Source organism: Oncorhynchus kisutch, linkage group LG26 (assembly GCF_002021735.2).
Source record: "Oncorhynchus kisutch isolate 150728-3 linkage group LG26, Okis_V2, whole genome shotgun sequence".
Taxonomy (NCBI): Eukaryota; Metazoa; Chordata; class Actinopteri; order Salmoniformes; family Salmonidae; genus Oncorhynchus; species Oncorhynchus kisutch.
In genome coordinates this window covers 45,539,345-45,566,410 of record NC_034199.2, presented here as the reverse complement: position 1 = coordinate 45,566,410, position 27,066 = coordinate 45,539,345, and the positions used below count along the sequence as shown (strand labels likewise).

The 27,066-nt window shown below is 49.6% G+C and overlaps 1 protein-coding gene across 1 annotated transcript in view; it reads right to left on the bottom strand.

The window, feature by feature from the left end:
• Window positions 1-264: 264 nt before the first annotated feature.
• Window positions 265-27,066, bottom strand: part of LOC109870775 (FTS and Hook-interacting protein homolog) — a 64,737-nt gene continuing 37,935 nt past the window's right edge. The window contains exons 4-11 of the mRNA XM_031805961.1: window positions 17,400-17,645; window positions 17,076-17,243; window positions 16,638-16,717; window positions 16,322-16,491; window positions 13,815-15,203; window positions 12,555-12,733; window positions 8,958-9,120; window positions 265-3,008 (exon numbers count right to left, since the gene is read on the bottom strand). Coding sequence (XP_031661821.1) covers window positions 2,704-3,008; window positions 8,958-9,120; window positions 12,555-12,733; window positions 13,815-15,203; window positions 16,322-16,491; window positions 16,638-16,717; window positions 17,076-17,243; window positions 17,400-17,645 — 2,700 coding nt within the window. The 3' untranslated portion in view covers window positions 265-2,703. The remainder of the gene's footprint in view (window positions 3,009-8,957; window positions 9,121-12,554; window positions 12,734-13,814; window positions 15,204-16,321; window positions 16,492-16,637; window positions 16,718-17,075; window positions 17,244-17,399; window positions 17,646-27,066) is intronic.

Below are 27,066 nucleotides of genomic sequence, written 5' to 3'. Positions count from 1 at the left end.
CTGGCAACACCGGGTGCATGACCAAATAGACTGGCAACACCGGGTGCATGAACAAATAGACTGGCAACACCGGGTGCATGACCATAGAATGCACGACACACACGCATATTTTGCTCCCACATGGCATTGATATGTCGAAAAAATTTTCATTTATTTAAAAAATATATTTAAATTAAATCTAAAATGATGCTAAAACATGGAGAGAGGTTATAAATACAAATATCAAAATCCACTTTTGTTTTCCAGTACGGGGGGGGGGGGGGGGGACCTTTCTCGTCACCTCCCCTTTCCAGACCCCCTCCTCTCCCCCTCCCTGTTAAATCTCACAAGCTGAGGTGATGCTCTGAGCCCATTGGTCAGATCCCTTCCTGTTGTGTCCTCTACAGTTGAGACGATCAACGCTGAGTATCTAGAGTTTGCTTAACCAGTTTCAGCGCTCTGAAAAATTACGTACCGAACAGGAACAGGGAAAATTTAAGGTTGTGGGTCTTTTTTGTTGTTGTTGTTAGATTTTCAAAAAGACGGAAGATTTAACACATCTGATGAGCATCATTCACTAGAGGGGAGAGTGGAAAGAGCTGACTCAGCACCATTCACTAGAGGGGAGAGTGGAAAGAGCTGACTCGGCACCATTCACTAGAGGGGAGAGTGGAAAGAGCTGACTCAGCATCATTCACTAGAGGGGAGAGTGGAAAGAGCTGACTCAGCATCATTCACTAGAGGGGAGAGTGGAAAGAGCTGACTCAGCATCATTCACTAGAGGGGAGAGTGGAAAGAGCTGACTCAGCATCATTCACTAGAGGGGAGAGTGGAAAGAGCTGACTCAGCATCATTCACTAGAGGGGAGAGTGGAAAGAGCTGACTCAGCACCATTCACTAGAGGGGAGAGTGGAAAGAGCTGACTCAGCATCATTCACTAGAGGGGAGAGTGGAAAGAGCTGACTCAGCATCATTCACTAGAGGGGAGAGTGGAAAGAGCTGACTCAGCATCATTCACTAGAGGGGAGAGTGGAAAGAGCTGACTCAGCACCATTCACTAGAGGGGAGAGTGGAAAGAGCTGACTCAGCATTATTCACTAGAGGGGAGAGTGGAAAGAGCTGACTCAGCATCATTCACTAGAGGGGAGAGTGGAAAGAGCTGACTCAGCATCATTCACTAGAGGGGAGAGTGGAAAGAGCTGACTCAGCATCATTCACTAGAGGGGAGAGTGGAAAGAGCTGACTCAGCACCATTCACTAGAGGGGAGAGTGGAAAGAGCTGACTCAGCATCATTCACTAGAGGGGAGAGTGGAAAGAGCTGACTCAGCACTATGTACACATGTGGTGCAGCGCTACACTACCACCCTGCTATGGTATGTACACTACAGACCACTCTCCAAGATCTACAGATCTATTCACATTTAGTGTGTGTGTGTGTATATATATATTCCATTTCCATTCTTGATTTCACATTGTCCGAATGAACTGTCCCCCTCCCCCTCGTCTCTTCACTGTAGCTCTCAGCCCAATCAGTGCTCTACTATGCCCCCTGCAGGTGGAAGGGAGTAAAGGATCTGTCCATATCCTAGAGAAGGAGTACTGATCTAGGATCTGTCCATATATGGTCACAGTGTCCTAGAGAAGGAGTGCCGATCTAGGATCTGTCCATATATGGTCACAGTGTCCTAGAGAAGGAGTGCCGATCTAGGATCTGTCCATATATGGTCACAGTGTCCTAGAGGAGGAGTGCCGATCTAGGATGTGTCCATATATGGTCACAGTGTCCTAGAGAAGGAGTGCCGATCTAGGATGTGTCCTTATATGGTCACAGTGTCCTAGAGAAGGAGTGCCGATCTAGGATCTGTTCATATATGGTCACATTGTCCTAGAGAAGAAGTCCGGATCTAGGATCTGTTCATACAATCTTATTCGTTATGATGTAAAATTCTAAACTGATGCCAGTTCCCAGTCAGTCTACCTGTCCTATCCTAAATACTGTCTCACGTGTCAGTCTACCTGTCCAATCCTAACCACTGTCTCACGAGTCAGTCTACCTGTCCTATCCTAACCACTGTCTCACGAGTCAGTCTACCTGTCCTATCCTAACCACTGTCTCACGAGTCAGTCTACCTGTCCTATCCTAACCACTGTCTCACGAGTCAGTCTACCTATCCTATCCTAACCACTGTCTCACGAGTCAGTCTACCTATCCTATCCTAACCACTGTCTCACATGTCAGTCTACCTGTCCTATCCTAACCACTGTCTCTTGTGTCAGTATACCTGTCCTATCCTGTCTGTCTGTCTGTCTCAGTCTACCTGCGCTATTATCCAAACCACTGTCTGTCTGTCTGTGTCAGTCTACCTGCCCTATCCTGTCTGTCTTTTAGACGCTTTGTGGATACAGGCCCAGACGTCACGTACACTAGATTTAACAACGGTGGAAAGGAACTCCCTCTAGACTACGCTAACAACCAATCCAATGCTTCTCAATCTTCTGGGAGGAGGGTTGAAACCTTCAGCATCACTCCTCAGTGTCGTGTCTCTGGAGGAAGGGCGTGGAGACAGACAGCATCACTCCTCAGTGTCGTGTCTCTGGAGGAAGGGCATGGAGACAGACAGCATCACTCCTCAGTGTCGTGTCTCTGGAGGAAGGGCGTGGAGACAGACAGCATCACTCCTCAGTGTCGTGCCTCTGGAGGAAGGGTGTGGAGACAGACAGCATCACTCCTCAGTGTCGTGTCTCTGGAGGAAGGGCATGGAGACAGCGTGCTCCTGGGCCAGAGCGGCCAGCTCCTTGAGGAACTCAGAGAAGATGACGGCACAGTAGACAGCGTTCTTCACCCTCAGAGCCTCTGCCTGCTTCTCCAGCCCCGACGCCCCTGACCCGCCCCGGAACAGGGCACTGTGCAGCGATTGGCCGCCGTCACGTACGTGGGCCAGGGCGAGCTGGGCAGCGTGGCGTGCCCGCGTGGGGCTGTTGGTGTGGCGAAGGATCAGGTCGCCTAGTGAGGGTTTCCGGCTCTTCACTGGAAGAGAGATAGACACAGCATGTGATTAGGATAGGTAGACTGACACCAGACAGACAGGACAGGTAGACTGACAACAGACAGACAGGACAGGTAGACTGACACAACAGACAGACAGGACAGGTAGACTGACACAACAGACAGACAGGACAGGTAGACTGACACAACAGACAGACAGGACAGGTAGACTGACACAACAGACAGACAGCCAGGTAGACTGATAACAGACAGACAGGTATATTGATAACAGACAGACAGGTAGACTGACACAACAGACAGACAGGACAGGTAGACTGACACAACAGACACAGGACAGGTAGACTGACACAACAGACAGACAGGACAGGTAGAATGACAACAGACAGACAGCCAGGTAGACTGATAACAGACAGACAGGTATATTGATAACAGACAGACAGGTAGACTGACACAACAGACAGACAGGACAGGTACCCTGACAAAAGACACATGATAGGACAGGGCAACTGACAGATAGGATAGAACAGGTATACTGACACACACACACAGACTAGAGGTCAACCGATTAATCGGAATGATCGATTAATTAAGGCCGATTTCAAGTTTTCAACAATCTGAGTTTTTAGACACCGATTATTTATTTTTTACACCTTTATTTAACTAGGCAAGTCAGTTAAGAACACATTCTTATTTTCAATGACGGCCTAGGAACAGTGGGTTAACTGCCTTGTTCAGGGGCAGAACAACAGATTTTCACCTTGTCAGCTTGTGGATTCGTTTTTGCAACCTTCCGGTTAGTAGTCCAACACTCTAACCACCTGCCGTGCTTCTACACCTGCATTGCTTGCTGTTTGGGGTTTTAGGCTGGGTTTCTGTACAGCACTTTGAGATATCAGCTGATGTACGAAGGGCTATATAAATACATTTGATTTGATTTGATTTACATTGCACTCCACGAGGAGCCTGAGTGGCAGGCTGACTACCTGTTTCGCGACGGCAGCAGGAAGCCAAGATAAGTTTAATGCTAGCTAGCAACTTATCTTATGAAAAACAATCAATCTTAACATAATCACTAGTTAACTACACATCGTTGATGATATTACTAGTTTATCTAGCGTGTCCTGCGTTGCATATAATCGATGCGGTGCCTGTTAATTTCTCATCGAATCACAGCCTACTTTGCCAAATGGGTGATGAATTAGCACTGTCGTTGCACCAAACCTAACCATAAACATCAATGCCTTTCTTTAAAATCAATACACAAGTATATATTTTTAAACCTGCATATTTAGTTAATATTGCCTGCTAACATGAATGTTTTATAATTAGGGAAATTGTGTCACTTCTCTTGCGTTCTGTGCAAGCAGTCAGCGTATATGCAGCAGTTTGGGCCACCTGGCTCGTTGCGAATGTGTGAAGTCCAGTTATTCCTAACTAAGACAAACAAAGTAATTCATTCACCAGAATTGTACATAATTATGACATAACATTGAAGGTTGTACAATGTAACAGTAATATTTAGACTTAGGGATGCCACCCATTAGATAAAATACAGAACGGTTCCGTATCTCACTGAAAGAATAAACGTTCTGTTTTCGAAATGATAGTTTCCGGATTTGACCATATTAATGACCAACGGCTCGTATTTCTGTGTGTTATTATGTTATAATTAAGTCTATGATTTGATATTTGACAGAGCAGTGTGACTGAGCGGTGGTAGGCAGCAACAGGCTCGTAAGCATTCATTCAAACAGCACTTTCGTGCATTCTGCCAGCAGCTCTTAGCTGTGCTTCAAGCATTGAGCCTTTTATGAGTTCAAGCCTATCAACTCCCGAGATTAGGCTGGTGTAACCGATGTGAAATGGCTAGCTAGTTAGCGGGGTGCTGGTGTAACCGATGTGAAATGGCTAGCTAGTTAGCGGGGTGCTGGTGTAACCGATGTGAAATGGCTAGCTAGTTAGCGGGGTGCTAGTGTAACCGATGTGAAATGGCTAGCTAGTTAGCGGGGTGCTAGTGTAACCGATGTGAAATGGCTAGCTAGTTAGCGGGGTGCTAGTGTAACCGATGTGAAATGGCTAGCTAGTTAGCGGGGTGCTAGTGTAACCGATGTGAAACGGCTAGCTAGTTAGCGGGGTGCTAGTGTAACGGATGTGAAACGGCTAGCTAGTTAGCGGGGTGCTGGTGTAACCGATGTGAAATGGCTAGCTAGTTAGCGGGGTGCTGGTGTAACCGATGTGAAATGGCTAGCTAGTTAGCGGGGTGCTGGTGTAACCGATGTGAAATGGCTAGCTAGTTAGCGGGGTGCTAGTGTAACCAATGTGAAATGGCTAGCTAGTTAGCGGGGTGCTAGTGTAACCGATGTGAAACGGCTAGCTAGTTAGCGGGGTGCTAGTGTAACGGATGTGAAACAGCTAGCTAGTTAGCGGGGTTCGCGCTAACAACTAACAACTACTTGGAGTAGTTGTTCCCCTTGCTCTGCAAGGCCTGCGGCTTTTGATATATTTATATTTTTTCACTTTCACCCCTTTTTCTTCCTAATTTCATGATATCCAATTTGGTAGTTCCAGTCTTGTTCCATCGCTGCAACTCCCATACGGATTAGGTCGAAGGTCGAGAGCCAAGCGTCTTCCAAAACACGACCCCGCCAAGCCGCATTGCTTCTTGACACACTGCTTGCTTAACCTGGAAGCCAGCCGCATCAAAGTGTCGCTGCACCGTCCAGCTGTCGCCCGAAGTCAGCGTGCAGACGCCTGGCCCGCCACAAGGAGTTGCTAGAGCGCGAGGAGACCCCAGCCGGCCAAACCCTCCCCTAACCCGGACGACGCTGGGCCAAACCCTCCCCTAACCCGGACGGTGCTGGGCCAAACCCTCCCCTAACCCGGACGGCGCTGGGCCAAACCCTCCCCTAACCCGGACGGCGCTGGGCCAAACCCTCCCCTAACATGGACAACGCTGGGCCACCCGCCCATTAGACCGCCCATCGCTGCACCGCCCATTAGACCGCTGCACCGCCCATTAGACCGCTGCACCGCCCATTAGACCGCTGCACCACCCATTAGACCGCTGCACCACCCATTAGACCGCTGCACCACCCATTAGACCGCTGCACCGCCCATTAGACCGCTGCACCGCCCATTAGACCGCTGCACCGCCCTTAGACCGCCCTTAGACCGCTGCACCGCCCATTAGACCGCTGCATCGCCCATTAGACCGCCCTTAGACCGCTGCCCCGCCCATTAGACCGCCCTTAGACCGCTGCACCGCCCATTAGACCGCTGCACCGCCCATTAGACCGCCCTTAGACCGCTGCACCGCCCATTAGACCGCCCATTAGACCGCTGCACCGCCCATTAGACCGCTGCACCGCCCATAAGACCGCCCATTAGACCGCTGCACCGCCCATTAGACCACCCATTAGACCGCCCATTAGACCGCTGCACCGCCCATTAGACCGCTGCACCGCCCATTAGACCGCCCTTAGACCGCTGCAGCGCCCGTTAGACCGCCCTTAGACCGCTGCACCGCCCATTAGACCGCTGCACCGCCCATTAGACCGCCCTTAGACCGCTGCACCGCCCATTAGACCGCCCATTAGACCGCTGCACCGCCCATTAGACCGCTGCACCGCCCATTAGACCGCTGCACCGCCCATTAGACCACCCATTAGACCGCTGCACCGCCCATTAGACCGCCCATTAGACCGCTGCACCGCCCATTAGACCGCCCTTAGACCGCTGCACCGCCCATTAGACCACTGCACCGCCCATTAGACCCCTAACCCGGACGGTGCTGGGCCAAACCCTCCCCTAACCCGGACGGCGCTGGGCCAAACCCTCCCCTAACCCGGACGGCGCTGGGCCAAACCCTCCCCTAACATGGACAACGCTGGGCCACCCGCCCATTAGACCGCCCATCGCTGCACCGCCCATTAGACCGCTGCACCGCCCATTAGACCGCTGCACCGCCCATTAGACCGCTGCACCACCCATTAGACCGCTGCACCACCCATTAGACCGCTGCACCGCCCATTAGACCGCTGCACCGCCCATTAGACCGCTGCACCGCCCTTAGACCGCCCTTAGACCGCTGCACCGCCCATTAGACCGCTGCATCGCCCATTAGACCGCCCTTAGACCGCTGCCCCGCCCATTAGACCGCCCTTAGACCGCTGCACCGCCCATTAGACCGCTGCACCGCCCATTAGACCGCCCTTAGACCGCTGCACCGCCCATTAGACCGCCCATTAGACCGCTGCACCGCCCATTAGACCGCTGCACCGCCCATAAGACCGCCCATTAGACCGCTGCACCGCCCATTAGACCACCCATTAGACCGCCCATTAGACCGCTGCACCGCCCATTAGACCGCTGCACCGCCCATTAGACCGCCCTTAGACCGCTGCACCGCCCGTTAGACCGCCCTTAGACCGCTGCACCGCCCATTAGACCGCTGCACCGCCCATTAGACCGCCCTTAGACCGCTGCACCGCCCATTAGACCGCCCATTAGACCGCTGCACCGCCCATTAGACCGCTGCACCGCCCATTAGACCGCTGCACCGCCCATTAGACCACCCATTAGACCGCTGCACCGCCCATTAGACCGCCCATTAGACCGCTGCACCGCCCATTAGACCGCCCTTAGACCGCTGCACCGCCCATTAGACCACTGCACCGCCCATTAGACCACCCTTAGACCGCTGCACCGCCCATTAGACCGCCCATTAGACCGCTGCACCGCCCATTAGACCCCCCCATTAGACCGCTGCACCGCCCATTAGACCGCTGCACCGCCCATTAGACCCCCCCCATTAGACCGCTGCACCGCCCATTAGACCGCCCTTAGACCGCTGTACCGCCCATTAGACCGCTGCACCGCCCATTAGACCGCCCATTAGACCGCTGCACCGCCCATTAGACCGCTGCACCGCCCATTAGACCGCCCTTAGACCGCTGCACCGCCCATTAGACCGCTGCACCGCCCATTAGACCGCCCATTAGACCGCTGCACCGCCCATTAGACCGCTGCACCGCCCATTAGACCGCCCTTAGACCGCTGCACCGCCCATTAGACCGCTGCACCGCCCATTAGACCGCCCATTAGACCGCCCATTAGACCGCTGCACCGCCCATTAGACCGCCCTTAGACCGCTGCACCGCCCATTAGACCGCTGCACCGCCCATTAGACCACCCTTAGACCGCTGCACCGCCCATTAGACCGCCCATTAGACCGCTGCACCGCCCATTAGACCCCCCCATTAGACCGCTGCACCGCCCATTAGACCGCTGCACCGCCCATTAGACCCCCCCATTAGACAACTGCACCGCCCATTAGACCACCCATTAGACCGCTGCACCGCCCATTAGACCGCTGCACCGCCCATTAGACCGCTGCACCGCCCATTAGACCGCTGCACCGCCCATTAGACCGCTGCACCGCCCATTAGACCGCTGCACCGCCATCTGACAGATGCAGATATAGACATGGTTTCACAATTTGTATTTTTACCTTTATTTAAACTAGGCAAGTCAGTTAAGAACAAACTCTTAATTACAATGACGGCCTACCCCGGGCAAACCCGAATGACGCTGGGACTATTGGACTCCCAATCACAGCCGGTTGTGATACAGCCTGGATTTGAACCGGGGTGTCTGTAGTGACGCCTCTATCGCCGAGATGCAGTGTCTTAGACCACCACTCGGCTGCCTTTAACTGTTTTGAATATGTGGCCAGAACACAGACCGTTTGAGCCTGATTCACCCTAGTGAGGAGATGTGTGTCTTGATCAAATTTAATAATCTCATCTGCTGCCTACCCTATCCAGTAACCCTGTGAACAGAACAGATGACCAAATATCCTCCAATCACAGCCTGTCTGCATTATTCATTCTCTCTAGCACTCCCATGGGCTACTATACACTGTGTGTGTGTGTGTGTCTGTCTGCATGTGTCCGTGGCCCTCTCACTCACCCAGAGAATCAGAGCGTCGCAGTGTGGGCATCCCCATGGGTGAGTCCGCCCAGTCCACCTTGCCCCTGGCTGCCAGGTAGCGCTGGGCTTTCTTCAGCATGGCAGGGAAATCCTCATGGGACGCTGCAAACGTCTCGATGCGGCTCTTCACTGAGCCCAGGACCTGAGGGAGTGAGAGAGAGAAGAGAGAGAAGGCAGGGGAGAGAGAGAGAAGGCAGGGGAGAGAGAGAGAAGAGAGAGGAGGCAGGAGAGAGAGAAGAGGCAGGGGAGAGAGGAGGCAGGGGAGAGAGAGGAGGCAGGGGAGAGAGAGCGGAGAGAGAGGAGGCAGGGGAGAGAGAGAGGAGAGAGAGGAAGCAGGGGAGAGATAGAGAAGAGAGAGGAAGCAGGGGAGAGAGAGAGAAGAGAGAGGAAGCAGGGGAGATAGAAGGGAGAGAGAGAGAGGAGGCAGGGGAGAGAGAGAGAGGACGCAGGGGAGAGAGAGAAAGGAGGCAGGGGAGAGAGAGAGGAGGCAGGGGAGAGAGAGAGAGGAGAGAGAGGAGGCAGGGGAGAGAGAGAGAGGAGAGAGAGGAAGCAGGGGAGAGAGAGAGAGGAGAGAGAGGAAGCAGGGGAGAGAGAGAGAGAAGAGAGAGGAAGCAGGGGAGAGAGAGAGAAGAGAGAGGAAGCAGGGGAGAGAGAAGAGAGAGGAAGCAGGGGAGAGAGAAGAGAGAGGAAGCAGGGGAGATAGAAGGGAGAGAGAGAGAGGAGGCAGGGGAGAGAGAGAGAGGACGCAGGGGAGAGAGAGAAAGGAGGCAGGGGAGAGAGAGAGGAGGCAGGGGAGAGAGAGAAGGCAGGGGAGGCAGGGGAGAGAGAGAGAAGAGGCAGGGGAGAGAGAAGAGAGAGGAGGCAGGGGAGAGAGAAGAGAGAGGAGGCAGGGGAGAGAGAAGGGAGAGAGAGAGGAGGCAGGGGAGAGAGAAGGGAGAGAGAGAGGAGGCAGGGGAGAGAGAGAGAGGAGGCAGGGGAGAGAGAGAGAGGAGGCAGGGGAGAGAGAGAGAGGAGGCAGGGGAGAGAGAGAGGAGGCAGGGGAGAGAGAGAGGAGGCAGGGGAGAGAGAGAGGAGGCAGGGGAGAGAGAGAGGAGGCAGGGGAGGGAAGCAAGGTTAGGGAACATAGTGATCCTTCCTATCAGTATGACATGCTGACCAGTCCCTCGTTCACGTGCACCATCACGCGCATGTTGATTTTGTCCCCCCACACCAGACGTGAGCAGGACACGCAGGTTGAAATATCAAAACGAACTCTGAACCAACTAAATTAATTTGGGGGACAGGTCAAAAAGCATTGAACATTCATGTCCATTTCTCTAGCTTGCTGTTGCCAGCTCATTTTGTCCTGGGATATAAACATTGGGTTGATATTTTAGCTGAAATGCACAAGGTCCTCTACCCTGACAATTAATCCACAGATAAAAGGGGAAACTGAGTTAGTTTCTAGTAATCTCTCCTCCTTCAGGCTTCTTCTTCTTCGGACTTCATATGGCGGTTGGCAACTAACTTTATGCTGCATTACCACCCCTAACTGGACTGGAGTGTGGACCTCAGTTCATCTTTCAAATCACCCACGTGGGTATATGCTCCGAAAAACCAATGAGATGGGAGAGGCGGGACTTAGAATCCAGTTCTAGTTCAGCACCTGGCTATGGAGATGCTCGTTGACGAGCTAGAGCAGTGTGGGTGCAATGTTTGAATAACAATGATTGTACATGTATTTTTCAACGCTCGCGCACTTGACGCTAGCGGTGTGGTCAGCATATGAGAGATTTGACACTGGGTTCGAGTTAGGAAGACATCACTATGTTCCTAACACCTGTATAAGAGACTTGACACTAGGTTTGAGTTAGGGAACATAGTGATGTCTTTCTACCTGTATAAGAGACTTGACACTGGGTTTGAGTTAGGGAACATAGTGATGTCGTCCTACCTGTATAAGAGACTTGACACTGGGTTTGAGTTAGGGAACATAGTGATGTCTTCCTAACACCTGTATAAGAGACTTGACACTGGGTTCGAGTTAGGGAACAGAGTGATGTCTTCCTAACACCTGTATAAGAGACTTGACACTGGGTTCGAGTTAGGGAACATAGTGATGTCTTCCTAACACCTGTATAAGAGACTTGACACTGGGTTTGAGTTAGGGAACATAGTGATGTCTTCCTAACACCTGTATAAGAGACTTGACACTGGGTTTGAGTTAGGGAACATAGTGATGTCGTCCTACCTGTATAAGAGACTTGACACTGGGTTCGAGTTAAGGAACATAGTGATGTCTTCCTAACACCTGTATGAGAGACTTGACACTGGGTTCGAGTTAGGAAGACATCACTATGTTCCCTAACACCTGTATAAGAGACTTGACACTGGGATCGAGTTAGGGAACATAGTGATGTCTTCCTAACACCTGTATAAGAGACTTGACACTGGGTTTGAGTTAGGGAACATAGTGATGTCTTCCTAACACCTGTATAAGAGACTTGACACTGGGTTCGAGTTAAGGAACATAGTGATGTCTTCCTACCTGTATAAGAGACTTGACACTGGGTTCGAGTTAGGGAACATAGTGATTTCTTCCTAACACCTGTATAAGAGACTTGACACTGGGTTCGAGTTAGGAAGCATAGTGGTGTCTTTCTACCTGTATAAGAGACTTGGCACTGGGTTCGAGTTAGGGAACATAGTGATGTCTTCCTAACACCTGTATGAGAGACTTGACACTGGGTTCGAGTTAGGGAACATAGTGATGTCTTCCTAACACCTGTATAAGACTTGACACTGGGTTCGAGTTAGGGAACATAGTGATGTCTTCCTACCTGTATAAGAGACTTGACACTGGGTTTGAGTTAGGGAACATAGTGATGTCTTCCTACCTGTATAAGAGACTTGACACTGGGTTCGAGTTAAGGAACATAGTGATGTCTTCCTACCTGTATAAGAGACTTGACACTGGGTTCGAGTTAGGGAACATAGTGATTTCTTCCTAACACCTGTATAAGAGACTTGACACTGGGTTCGAGTTAGGAAGCATAGTGGTGTCTTTCTACCTGTATAAGAGACTTGGCACTGGGTTCGAGTTAGGGAACATAGTGATGTCTTCCTAACACCTGTATGAGAGACTTGACACTGGGTTCGAGTTAGGGAACATAGTGATGTCTTCCTAACACCTGTATAAGACTTGACACTGGGTTCGAGTTAGGGAACATAGTGATGTCTTCCTACCTGTATAAGAGACTTGACACTGGGTTCGAGTTAGGGAACATAGCGATGTCTTCCTACCTGTATAAGAGACTTGACACTGGGTTTGAGTTAGGGAACATAGTGATGTCTTCCTACCTGTATAAGAGACTTGACACTGGGTTCGAGTTAGGGAACATAGTGATGTCTTCCTACCACCTGTATAAGAGACTTGACACTGGGTTCGAGTTAGGGAACATAGTGATGTCTTCCTACCACCTGTATAAGAGACTTGACACTGGGTTCGAGTTAGGGAACATAGTGATGTCTTCCTAACACCTGTATAAGAGACTTGACACTGGGTTCGAGTTGGGGAACATAGTGATGTCTTCCTACCTGTATGAGAGACTTGACACTGGGCTGGAACACCATGTTGGTGTTGAGGAGGAAAGATCGGAGCAGGGGTTGAGGGTAGCAGGCAAGCTGGCCCAGAATACCCGTCAACAGGATGTTTACATACAGAGAGTTCTGGAGCATGTTTTCCAGCTTGGCAAACAGAACCACCATGAACGGACCTGCAGGGGAGGCGCGAGAGAGAGCGATAGAGCGGGGGAGCCAGAGAGAGAGGGAGAGATATTTTGTTTATTTGAAACGGGGGACAAAATGTACAACAAAACACACGTCTCAGAAGTGAGAAGTGATACGTTGCAGCAGATTTAGCCAACAGTTCATTTCCCTGGGGGAGAAACAGAGAGCGAGGAAGATAGAGGGAAGGAGACAGAGGGGCGTGAGGAAGAGGGGGAAAGAGAGAGGGGGGCGAGGAAGAGGGGGAAAGAGAGAGGGGGGCGAGGGAGAGGGGGAAAGAGAGAGGAGAGCGAGGGAGAGGGGGAAAGAGAGAGGAGAGCGAGGGAGAGGGGGAAAGAGAGAGGGGAGCGAGGGAAAGAGAGAGGAGAGCGAGGGAGAAAGAGAGGGGAGAGCGAGGGAGAAAGAGAGGAGAGCGAGAGAGCGGGGGAAAGAGAGAGGGGAGCGAGGGAAAGAGAGAGGGGAGCGAGGGAAAGAGAGAGGGGAGCGAGGGAAAGAGAGAGGGGAGCGAGGGAAAGAGAGGGGAGCGAGGGAAAGAGAGAGGGGAGCGAGGGAAAGAGAGAGGGGAGCGAGGGAAAGAGAGAGGGGAGCGAGGGAAAGAGCAAGGGAGAGGGGGAAAGAGCAAGGGAGAGGGGGAAAGAGCAAGGGAGAGGGGGAAAGAGAGGGGAGCGAGGGAGAGGGGGAAAGAGAGGAGAGAGAGGGGCAAAGAGAGAGGAGAGAGAGGGAGAGAGAATGGAGGGAGGGAAGGTGTACATGCACACTAATGGAAGTCTAGATCCAACAAGAAAAAAGAACAGGCAACAAAACAAGACTAAATATCAAAAGGAAGCAACAGTCTACATTAATTTCCTGTGCAACGCCATCCAACATCAAAAGAGGAAGTCAACCAAAAGAAAACATCAAACCAACATCAAAATAATTAAATAAATGGAGCAGCATCCAACCCTCGAGCACCAATTAAAAATATGAGAACTAACATCTTAACACACATAAGCAAGTTAACAGCAGATAAACAGTAAACAACATCATCTAATAGACACAAAAACCCTACTGCTCCCTGGTGGTCTTTCTCACCTGTGTAGGGCTGAGTGGATGCCTGTCCTAGAGGCCTGAACACCCCCACAACTCCAGGCACTACCCCGCTCCCCATCAGGTCAGCGTCCAGGGGAGAGGGGGGCGGTGGTTCCCCTGAGTGGGGGTCTCTGGTGGTCTCCTCCAGCTGTCTGAGCAGCCCCACCCCCTTGCTCCTCTCCCTCACCCTGTCCTCCAGCTCCCGGAGTTCCTGGGTGAAGGCCTCGATGCTGATGCCCTGGCCGTTGGAGTCCCCAGGCCCCTGCTGGCCCCCCTCCCCAGGCCCAGCCCCATCCAGGAGCTCAGAGATCAGTCGCTCCACTGCTTCTGACTGGTTAAAGAGCATTGCCTCTGGAGGTCCCGATCCAGGGCTGGATGCTGCAGCACGGAGGGTCAGCCTGTCGTTGGAGGAGTTGGTACGGGGTTCTGGGAGCAGTGAAGCAGACGGAGTCTGGGTGTGACTCGGTTTGTGTGGTGGAAGACCTCTGGAGCTTTCCGCAGCCCCACTCCCATTCCCTTCACTGTAGAAGCCCTGTAGGGACCCGCAGGACTGGGCAGGGGCAGGGCAGGCACTCACCTCCCCGTTCTGACTAGAGTCCCCCCCAGCAGGGTGCCGCTGCTCACCAAACTCCCTCTTCACCTTCTTAACCTCCATCCCTCCATCCTGGCTGTCCCTACACCTGTCCCCCTGCCCCCCCAACAACGTCCCATTGATGATGGCCTGCTGAGCGCCCTTGGTGGGGGCGGAGCGGAGGTGGGGAACAGTGGAGGGGTCAGCGAGGGAGGCAGAATCAGGAGGGAGATGGAGAGGTTTGGGGAGGTGGACATCTTCTCTCTGCAGGCTGCGTTTCTTGGTGCGGGGTGTGAGGCTGATACAGCTGTTCTCACCGATGGTGACGTCCCACTCTCCACTGTCCCTCTCTGTACTGCTCCACTCTGACCGCGCCGCTGCCACCACCGCTGCCCTCTGCTGGCCGGGGGAGGTACTACCACCTTGCTGGAAGGAGAAGTGCTCTGGGAACATGGCCAGGGAGGGGTTGGAGGTGGGGGGAGGGGGCGGTAGAGCGGCCGCGTTGGGTGAGGGGTCCTCTCCGTCGTAGGGGGCTGACCAGTTTCGGCAGGCCCAGGAGCACAGCTCTACCCCCCTACGTGCGTCCCTGAGGTACTCCAGGTACCCCGACTCCCAGTCCAGCCCCTCTGGGACGGGGTGCATGGGGCTATCTGGGGACAGGGGGGTGTTGGGCCCGGAACCGGGCGACGAGGGGACCGTCTCGGTGGGGGAGGGGGTGCAGGGCCCTCCTCCAGTGCTCTGCTGGCGCATGAAGAGGGCCAAGCGGGATGGAGTGCTGGGTTTGTGGTGTACTGGAGACTCTGAGCTGGGGCTGTTCAGGACTACAGACAGACAGACAGAGGGAGGAACATTAGTTATGATTCTACTTTATGTGGATATATATTTACAACATGTATATATAAATCTAAGTAGTGAGTCAAACAAGAGAGGCGTTGTGTAACATAGTGCAACTTACAAATAAAATGTTAACAATTATTCAAACATTTAAAAAATATATTTTTTTAAATATTCCCATAGTTACCTTTTATTTTGTATTATTTCATAATATATTGAATTTGGCCTTTACCACTATAGCCCATAGAAACACATTAAATAACACATTCATAAATGATTAAAAAATATATATATTCCTTGTGATTTATTTTTGGACTAAGGTTTTGAAGTGTCTGTCCTATAGGCAGGTAGCCTAGTGGTTAGAACGTTGGGCTAGTAAACGAAAGGTTGTTGGATCAAATCCCCGAACCGACAAGTTAAAAATCCCCCCCCCCCCCCCCCCCATTTAACCCAACCTCTGACTAGGTATCCCCCCTTTCACTATATCTAGGAAATATAAGATCAGCAAATACATATGTTTTTAACCCCTTATTTGCCACAAAACTACTTCCATTAACTTGTATGGGTTACCGTCAGACGAATCCCGTGACATGTTTGTGAGAGTCTCCCCTTTCCACAGTGGGGTCATCTTAGTTTTAGAACCCAAACGGTTCAGACGCAACAGACAGAAGTTGGCACATCAGCGCTACAGACCTCCGACGAGTCCCGTGTGGCTAGCTCTCTTTCCTTCCTTCCTAGCTTCCTTTTCTTGGTCTTTCCTAGCTTCCTACAGGCCTCTCTCATCTTTTTAAGTGGGAGAACTTGCACAATTGGTGGCTGACTAAATACGTTTTTTAGCCCCACTGTATATATTTTAAACATTGATAAAAAAATATAACAAAATATCTCCATTAAACTTCCTAATGAAAACATATAGTTAAAATTGAAGTTCAACTCTGTCCAAATCTTTAACACAGCACAATGGTTTAAAACACACACCGTTTCTTATGCTTGTCTTGTGTATTGAAAAAGGGTACATTGCAAGTTAATCTGGATAAGAGCATCTGCTCGAATGAGTGAACTGTTTCAGTAGAAACCGTGGTTAGTCGCCAGTCAGTCAAGTCACCTTTCCCCCAAAGGGCAGGTTCTTCCTCCCGCTCAGCAGAGGGCGCTGTGTTCAGACGGCAGCAGTCTGGGATCAGGGACAGGAACTTGTCAGCTGATTTACCATAGAGATCAGTGTCCCTGATGGCACGCCTCTGACTCAACATCACATGGGTACAGGGCAGCAGATACCTGTCATGAAAATAATAATAGATTTAATTTATAGTGTGTTCTTTATTACTAGTAGAATCTTAAAAAGATGCAGTAAAACAACAATGCACTGTTACATTCTCAGTAGCAGCAGCAGCAGTAGTATAGTAACACAACACAGTATCTACCTGAGAACGAGCTGCAACATGAGGTCTTCACAGTTGAGAGAGAGCAGAGTCCTAAACAGGCTCAAAGACACCATACACAGCTGTAGGAGAGAAATATCAGAACATTAGACACAGCTGTAGGAGAGAAACAACAGAACATTAGACACAGCTGTAGGAGAGAAACAGCTGTAGGAGAGAAAAAGCAGAACATTAGACACAGCTGTAGGAGAGAAACAGCTGTAGGAGAGAAATAGCAGAACATTAGACACAGCTGTATTCATTTTACTTACTACAACTGATATGGATGTGGTTGTCTCACCTAGCTACCTTTTGATGGCACTAACTGTAAGTGGCTTTAGATAAGATGGTCTGCTAAATGACTGAAACATGTCAACTTCTCCCTCTCACTCCCAGAGAACCCCCAGTACTGTACACTCACAAACACAACATAGTACTGACCCTCGAGTTGCTGCTGATGCGCGTTAGCAACGTGTCCAGGATGGTGTCGTTGTCGTGGCGATGCATGAGGATAAAACGCAGGAAGGCTTTAAGGAGAGACGTTTCCGTGACGCTGCGCAGGAACAGGTCCAGGTAGGTTGTACTGGCTATCATCTCATCTACAGATGACTGGGGGGGGGTGGCAGCCAAAGTTACATGTTTTAACGAGAAGAGTAATAAAATTAAGTTTTTGAGCGTCGTCTCCGGCTGGCTACTATTTTTTTAACTAGCTAATAAATTCAATCAATCAGCTCAGGCTAGCCAATCAGAGAGTCCCCCCTCTACCTTGTGTAGGGCGGGTCCCATGACAGGGACCAGGAAGCCGTTGTGGACGTAGTCGACCAGCTGTCTGCGGACCAGGGGGTGAGCCACCTGAATGACAGCGTTACAGAACTCCAGAGAGTTCATGAAGAGCACCAGAGAAGACACGCCCATCCAGTCCTCCCTGCGCAGAGCGTGCCAGTCATCCCCCCGTACCTCTATCTTCCTCGGCAGGGAGGAGTAGAGAGCACTGAGGCCCGTGGCCAGCACCTGGAGGGGGGGGAAAGAGGTCAGTGGATGTTCAGGACTAAATTAAGAGGTGAAATATTCATTTTGACAAGGCTGAACATGTGTCAAATATAAGGGAAAGCAGGCATGTGTGTCAGTAGCACATCACAAACACTCGGCGGGAAATACTACCAGTCCATGTATTCATGATGCATTTTCTGATCAAATAAAGGAGGGAGAAAGATGACATTTCTGGGAGATATACACATGCATTGGAAAACAGGTCTCAGAACAGTGTCTACAGGCAAATGTGTTCCTCGTTTAATCTGAAAAACGGTCTCTGGTTTAATAACACCACAGCCCCTTGGAGAACAGCTAGCCAACACAGACAGTCCTGTGGACAGTATTTCTTTATAGCAACTGGCAGCAAAAAAAGTTTTGGGAGCAAAAATATTACATTTGCCCCTCCAAGTTATATATATATATAAAAAGAAAAAATATTTTATATATCTATATATATATATACACACAAAACGCATGTGTTATGGCTTTTCAACCTCTGCCATATGGTGGATTCAGAGCTATCTATCAAATAGAACTCAAAGGGTTTTCTTTAAAGGAAGCGTCTCTTATGCCAAACATGTAAAATGTGGTGTACCGCAGGTCAGCTCTCTAGGCCTTCTACTCTTTTCTATTTTTACCAATGACCTGCCACTGAACAAAGCATGAGTGTCCATGTATGCTTATGATTCAACCATATATGCATCAGCATCCATAGCTAATGAAGTCACTGAAACACTTAACAATGAGTTGCAGTCTGTTTTGGAATGGGTGGCCAGTAATAAACTGGTCCTGAACATCTCTAAAACTAAGAGCATTGTCTTTGGTACAAATCATTACCTAAGTTTGAGACCTCAGCTGAATCTGGTAATGAATGGTTTGGCTGTTGAACAAGTTGAGGAGACTAAATTACTTGGTGTTACCTTAGACTGTAAACCATCATGGTCAAAACATATAGATTCAATGGTTGTAAAGATGGGGAGAGGTCTGGCCGTAATAAAGAGATGCTCAGCATTTTTGACACCACACTCCACAAAGCAAGTCCTGCAGGCTCTAGTTTTGTCTAATCTTGATTATTGTCCAGTCGTGTGGTCAAGTGCTTCAAGGAAAGACCTAGTTAAGCTGCAGGTGGCCCAGAACAGAGTGGTACGTCTTGCTCTTCATTGTAATCAGAGGGCTGATTACAATGAAGAGGAGACTGGCCTGTCGCTGGCTACCACTGCAGCAGGAGACGGGCCTGTCGCTGGCTACCACTGCAGCAGGAGACTGGCCTGTCGCTGGCTACCACTGCAGCAGGAGACTGGCCTGTCGCTAGCTACCACTGCAGCAGGAGACTGGCCTGTCGCTAGCTACCACTGCAGCAGGAGACTGGCCTGTCGCTAGCTACCACTGCAACAGGAGACTGGCCTGTCGCTAGCTACCACTGCAGCAGGAGACTAGCCTGTCGCTGGCTACCACTGCAGCAGGAGACTGGCCTGTCGCTAGCTACCACTGCAGCAGGAGACTGGCCTGTCGCTGGCTACCACTGCAGCAGGAGACTGGAAGAGAAAACACAGAATGAAGAGATTCTGCATCGTATCCATTCAAGTTGAACACACTGAGTCAGAGGTCTCCAGTGTTGTCTTTCAGTAACAGAGAGGAAATTTCTCCACAGTCAGAGGTCTCCAGTGTTGTCTTTCAGTAACAGAGAGGAAACCTCTCCAGAGTCAGAGGTCTCCAGTGTTGTCTTTCAGTAACAGAGAGGAAACCTCTCCAGAGTCAGAGGTCTCCAGTGTTGTCTTTCAGTAACAGAGAGGAAACCTCTCCAGAGTCAGAGGTGTAGGCAGTCATTGTAAATAAGAATTTGTTCTTAATTACCTTGCCTAGTTAAATACAGGTTAAATATAATACATTTCAAAAAACCATTCAGTAACAGAAAGGAAACTTCTCCCTGGTAGTTGCTGTTGATTTGGACTCGTCGAGCATTGGCGTGTCGGACAGACAAGTTCAATCCAACGGTTCAGAGAGGAATCTGGGAGAGGAGAGTACAGGAAGCCAATGGATTTGTCTGTCTACTTCACCTCACTTACCTTGTCAAATCAAATTTTATTGGTCGCCTACACATGGTTAGCAGATGTGAATGCGAGTGTAGCGAAATGCTTGCACTAAGAACGCGAAGCGAGGCGGCCATCTCTTTCGGCGCCGGATGTGGGTGTTACACAAGAGTGGTGGTTAAGTCTGAAATGCAACCTAGGTAAACTAACCACACACCATGGGAAGGTCTCAGACAAACAGCAAAGACAAAAGTACTTTGTTTAACTGTGTCGTTGCAAACTAGGCTATATAGTTGGGGTTGACAGTAACGTGGCAGGGGAGAGAGAAACAACATTTGGCACAGGAGAGGAGAGAATCAGAGGCTGCAGTCCCCAAACACTTAAAAGACACACCTTCGTCCATCTAAATATTAACAATGATGAATGAACTGGGCTTTGGGAGAACTTTTTTGAACCCTTTTGATTTTATTATAAGAAAGTAATCTAATTTAATAGCAGGAAAAATATGTCATGTTGCTTAAATGTGTGCATGTGTCTTTACAAATATGGTCTGGAGCTTTGGTGACTACTAGGGCTATGGTCCAAACACTTAAAAGACACACCCTCGTCCACTTACCCTCGCCTTATGCCCTTGAGGGAATCCCTGTTGCCATCTTGGCGGGTGGCCCAAATGATTAGCCAAGCAAGAGAAATGTGCAACAGTAAGCCCCTCAGCCCTCGTTTTTAGTCGGCTTTGCGAGTGTGTAATTATGTTCACTCCGGGGCCTGAAACTCCCCATAATTCAATTCGCAACGATTGTACATCCTTTAAGAAAAGTCTGTGAAAACGTAAAAACAACATCAATGGAGAAGTCAACATATAAGTGTAAGTAAAATGCAAATAAGTTACAAATTGTACTACTAATGCACAAATATGTCTCGTTAAAAAGTAAATATGTTTTGTGTTTGGTTACCTTTTGGAAATTTGGACCGCAATCAGTCTTGTTTGAGCTGATTCATGAGCAGGAAGACAAAGGAAGGTGTCAAAGAGGACTCTATTAAAAGTCCCCCCCCCCCGTTGGTCTACAACTCTGTTGATCCTCTTTGTTAATAAGGAGATCAGACTGAAGCTCATACATTATTTTATCATAGGCGAGTACACTACACAGTACAGGAGAGGACAAGAGGAGGGTTACACTACACAGTATAGGAGAGGACAAGAGGAGGGTTACACTATACAGTACAGGAGAGGACAAGAGGAGGGTTACACTACAGGAGAGGAGAGGACAAGAGGAGGGTTACACTACAGGAGAGGAGAGGACAAGAGGAGGGTTACACTATACAGTACAGGAGAGGACAAGAGGAGGGTTACACTACAGGAGAGGAGAGGACAAGAGGAGGGTTACACTATACAGTACAGGAGAGGGCAAGTGGAGGGTTACACTACAGGAGAGGAGAGGACAAGAGGAGGGTTACACTACAGGAGAGGACCAGAGGAGGCTTACACTACAGTACAGGAGAGGACAAGAGGAGGGTTACACTACAGGAGAGGAGAGGACAAGAGGAGGGTTACACTACAGGAGAGGAGAGGACAAGAGGAGGGTTACACTACAGGAGAGGACCAGAGGAGGGTTACAGGGAAGGCAGAAGGAGTGGAGGAGAGTCAACCACATACAGCAAACAGACTGCATTACACACAGCAGTTTCAATCAGTGAAGCACAGACACAGCTGCAACAAAGCCAACCCTAACCAGTCATTACAGAGCCAACCCTAACCAGTCATTACAGAGCCAACCCTAACCAGTCATTACAGAGCCAACCCTAACCAGTCATTACAGAGCCAACCCTCACCAGTCATTACAGAGCCAACCCTAACCAGTCATTACAGAGCCAAGCCTAACCAGTCATTACAGAGCCAACCCTAACCAGTCATTACAGAGCCAACCCTAACCAGTCATTACAGAGCCAACCCTAACCAGTCATTACAGAGCCAACCCTAACCAGTCATTACAGAGCCAACCCTAACCAGTCATTACAGAGCCAACCCTAACCAGTCATTACAGAGCCAACCCTAACCAGTCATTACAGAGCCAACCCTAACCAGTCATTAGAGTCAACCCTAACCAGTCATTACAGAGTCAACCCTAACCAGTCATTACAAAGTCAACCCTAACCAGTCATTACAGAGCCAACCGTAACCAGTCATTACAGAGCCAACCCTAACCAGTCATTACAGAGCCAACCCTAACCAGTCATTACAGAGCCAACCCTAACCAGTCATTACAGAGCCAACCCTAACCAGTCATTACAGAGCCAACCCTAACCAGTCATTACAGAGCCAACCCTAACCAGTGATTACACAGCCAACCCTAACCAGTCATTACAGAGCCAACCCTAACAGGTCATTAGAGCCAACCCTAACCAGTCATTAGAGCCAACCCTAACCAGTCATTAGAGCCAACCCTAACCAGTCATTAGAGCCAACCCTAACCAGTCATTACACAGCCAACCCTAACCAGTCATTACACAGCCAACCCTAACCAGTCATTACACAGCCAACCCTAACCAGTCATTACACAGCCAACCCTAACCAGTCATTACACAGCCAACCCTAACCAGTCATTAGAGCCAACCCTAAACAGTCATTAGAGCCAAACCTAACCAGTCATTACACAGCCAAACCTAACCAGTCATTAGAGCCAACCCTAACCAGTCATTACAGAGCCAACCCTAACCAGTCATTAGAGCCAACCCTAACCAGTCATTACACAGCCAAACCTAACCAGTCATTACACAGCCAAACCTAACCAGTCATTACAGAGCCAAACCTAACCAGTCATTACAGAGCCAACCCTAACCAGTCATTAGAGCCAACCCTAACCAGTCATTACAGAGCCAACCCTAACCAGTCATTAGAGCCAACCATAACCAGTCATTAGACAGCCAACCATAACCAGTCATTAGACAGCCAACCATAACCAGTCATTACAAGGCCAACCCTAACCAGTCATTACACAGCCAACCCTAACCAGTCATTACACAGCCAACCCTAACCAGTCATTACACAGCCAACCCTAACCAGTCATTACACAGCCAACCCTAACCAGTCATTAGAGCCAACCCTAACCAGTCATTAGAGCCAATCCTAACCAGTCATTACACAGCCAACCCTAACCAGTCATTACACAGCCAACCCTAACCAGTCATTAGAGCCAACCCTAAACAGTCATTACACAGCCAACCCTAACCAGTCATTAGAGCCAACCCTAACCAGTCATTACAGAGCCAACCCTAACCAGTCATTACAGAGCCAACCCTAACCAGTCATTACAGAGCCAACCCTAACCAGTCATTAGAGCCAACCCTAACCAGTCATTACACAGCCAACCCTAACCAGTCATTAGAGCCAACCCTAACCAGTCATTACACAGCCAAGCCTAACCAGTCATTACACAGCCAAGCCTAACCAGTCATTACACAGCCAACCCTAACCAGTCATTAGAGCCAACCCTAACCAGTCATTACACAGCCAACCCTAACCAGTCATTACACAGCCAACCTTAACCAGTCATTAGAGCCAACCCTAACCAGTCATTACACAGCCAACCCTAACCAGTCATTAGAGCCAACCCTAACCAGTCATTAGAGCCAAACCTAACCAGTCATTACAGAGCCAACCCTAACCAGTCATTACACAGCCAACCCTAACCAGTCATTAAACAGCCAACCCTAACCAGTCATTAGAGCCAACCCTAACCTGTCATTACACAGCCAACCCTAACCAGTCATTAGAGCCAACCCTAACCAGTCATTAGAGCCAACCCTAACCAGTCAGAGCCAACCCTAACCAGTCATTAGAGCCAACCCTAACCAGTCATTACACAGCCAACCCTAACCAGTCATTAGAGCCAACCCTAACCAGTCATTACACAGCCAACCCTAACCAGTCATTAGAGCCAACCCTAACCAGTCATTAGAGCCAAACCTAACCAGTCATTACAGAGCCAACCCTAACCAGTCATTACACAGCCAACCCTAACCAGTCATTACACAGCCAACCCTAACCAGTCATTAGAGCCAACCCTAACCTGTCATTACACAGCCAACCCTAACCAGTCATTAGAGCCAACCCTAACCAGTCATTAGAGCCAACCCTAACCAGTCAGAGCCAACCCTAACCAGTCATTAGAGCCAACCCTAACCAGTCATTACACAGCCAACCCTAACCAGTCATTAGAGCCAACCCTAACCAGTCATTACACAGCCAACCCTAACCAGTCATTAGAGCCAACCCTAACCAGTCAATTAGAGCCAACCCTAACCAGTCATTAGAGCCAACCCTAACCAGTCATTAGAGCCAACCCTAACCAGTCATTACACAGCCAACCCTAACCAGTCATTACACAGCCAACCCTAACCAGTCATTAACACAGCCAACCCTAACCAGTCATTACACAGCCAACCCTAACCAGTCATTACACAGCCAACCCTAACCAGTCATTAGAGCCAACCCTTAACCAGTCATTACACAGCCAACCCTAACCAGTCATTACACAGCCAACCCTAACCAGTTCATTACACAGCCAACCCTAACCAGTCATTAGAGCCAACCCTAACCAGTCATTACAGAGCCAACCCTAACCAGCTCATTACAGAGCCAACCCTAACAGTCATTACAGAGCCAACCCTAACAGTATTTACAGAGCCACCCAACCTAACAGTCATTACAGAGCCAACCCTAACCAGTCATTACAGAGCCAACCCTAACCAGTCATTACAGAGCCAACCCTAACCAGTCATTAGAGCCAACCCTAACCAGTCATTACACAGCCAACCCTAACCAGTCATTACACAGCCACCCTAACCAGTCATTACACAGCCAACCCTAACCAGTCATTACACAGCCAACCCTAACCAGTCATTACACAGCCAACCCTAACCAGTCATTAGAGCCAACCCTAAACAGTCAGTACACAGCCAACCCCTAACCAGTCATTAGAGCCAAACCAAACCAGTCATTACACAGCCAACCCTAACCAGTCATTAGAGCCAACCCTAACCAGTCATTACAGAGCCAACCCAAACCAGTCATTAGAGCCAACCCTAACCAGTCATTAGAGCCAACCCTAACCAGTCATTACACAGCCAACCCTAACCAGTCATTTGAGCCAACCCTAACCAGTCATTAGAGCCAACCCCTAACCAGTCATTTGAGCCAACCCTAACCAGTCATTAGAGCCAACCCTAACCAGTCATTACACAGCCAACCCTAACCAGTCATTAGAGCCAACCCTAACCAGTCATTACACAGCCAACCCTAACCAGTCATTAGAGCCAACCCTAACCAGTCATTACACAGCCAACCCTAACCAGTCATTACACAGCCAACCCTAACCAGTCATTAGAGCCAACCCTAACCAGTCATTACACAGCCAACCCTAACCAGTCATTACACAGCCAACCCTAACCAGTCATTAGAGCCGACCCTAACCAGTCATTACACAGCCAAACCTAACCAGTCATTACACAGCCAAACCTAACCAGTCATTACACAGCCAACCCTAACCAGTCATTAGAGCCAACCCTAACCGGTCATTAGAGCCAACCCTAACCAGTCATTAGAGCCAACCCTAACCAGTCATTAGAGCCAACCCTAACCAGTCATTACACAGCCAACCCTAACCAGTCATTAGAGCCAACCCTAACCAGTCATTACACAGCCAACCCTAACCAGTCATTAAACAGCCAACCCTAACCAGTCATTACACAGCCAACCCTAACCAGTCATTACACAGCCAACCATAACCAGTCATTACACAGCCAACCATAACCAGTCATTACACAGCCAACCCTAACCAGTCATTAGAGCCAACCCTAACCAGTCATTACACAGCCAACCCTAACCAGTCATTACACAGCCAACCCTAACCAGTCATTACAGAGCCAACCCTAACCAGTCATTAGAGCCAACCCTAACCAGTCATTACAGAGCCAACCCTAACCAGTCATTACAGAGCCAACCCTAACCAGTCATTACAGAGCCAACCCTAACCAGTCATTACAGAGCCAACCCTAACCAGTCATTACAGAGCCAACCCTAACCAGTCATTACAGAGCCAACCCTAACCAGTCATTACAGAGCCAACCCTAACCAGTCATTAGAGCCAACCCTAACCAGTCATTACACAGCAACCCTAACCAGTCATTACACAGCCAACCCTAACCAGTCATTACACAGCCAACCCTAACCAGTCATTACACAGCCAACCCTAACCAGTCATTACACAGCAACCCTAACCAGTCATTAGAGCCAACCCTAAACAGTCAGTACACAGCCAACCCTAACCAGTCATTAGAGCCAAACCAACCAGTCATTACACAGCCAACCCTAACCAGTCATTAGAGCCAACCCTAACCAGTCATTACAGAGCCAACCCAAACCAGTCATTAGAGCCAACCCTAACCAGTCATTAGAGCCAACCCTAACCAGTCATTACAAGCCAACCCTAACCAGTCATTTGAGCCAACCCTAACCAGTCATTTAGAGCCAACCCTAACCAGTCATTTGAGCCAACCCTAACCAGTCATTAGAGCCAACCCTAACCAGTCATTACACAGCCAACCCTAACCAGTCATTAGAGCCAACCCTAACCAGTCATTACACAGCCAACCCTAACCAGTCATTAGAGCCAACCCTAACCAGTCATTTACACAGCAACCCTAACCAGTCATTTACACAGCCAACCCTAACCAGTCATTTAGAGCCAACCCTAACCAGTCATTACACAGCCAACCCTAACCAGTCATTACACAGCCAAACCCTAACCAGTCATTAGAGCCGACCCTAACCAGTCATTACACAGCCAAACCTAACCAGTCATTACACAGCCAAACCTAACCAGTCATTACACAGCCAACCCTAACCAGTCATTAGAGCCAACCCTAACCGGTCATTAGAGCCCAACCCTAACCAGTCATTAGAGCCAACCCTAACCAGTCATTAGAGCCAACCCTAACCAGTCATTACACAGCCAACCCTAACCAGTCATTAGAGCCAACCCTAACCAGTCATTACACAGCCAACCCTAACCAGTTCATTACACAGCCAACCCTAACCAGTCATTACACAGCCAACCCTAAACCAGTCATTACACAGCCAACCATAACCAGTCATTACACAGCCAACCCTAAACCAGTCATTAGAGCCAACCCTAACCAGTCATTACCACAGCCAACCCTAACCAGTCATTACACAGCCAACCCTAACCAGTCATTACACAGCCAACCCTAACCAGTCATTACACAGCCAACCCTTAACCATCATTACACAGCCAACCCTAACCAGTCATTAGAGCCAACCCTAAACCAGTCATTAGAGCCAACCCTAACCA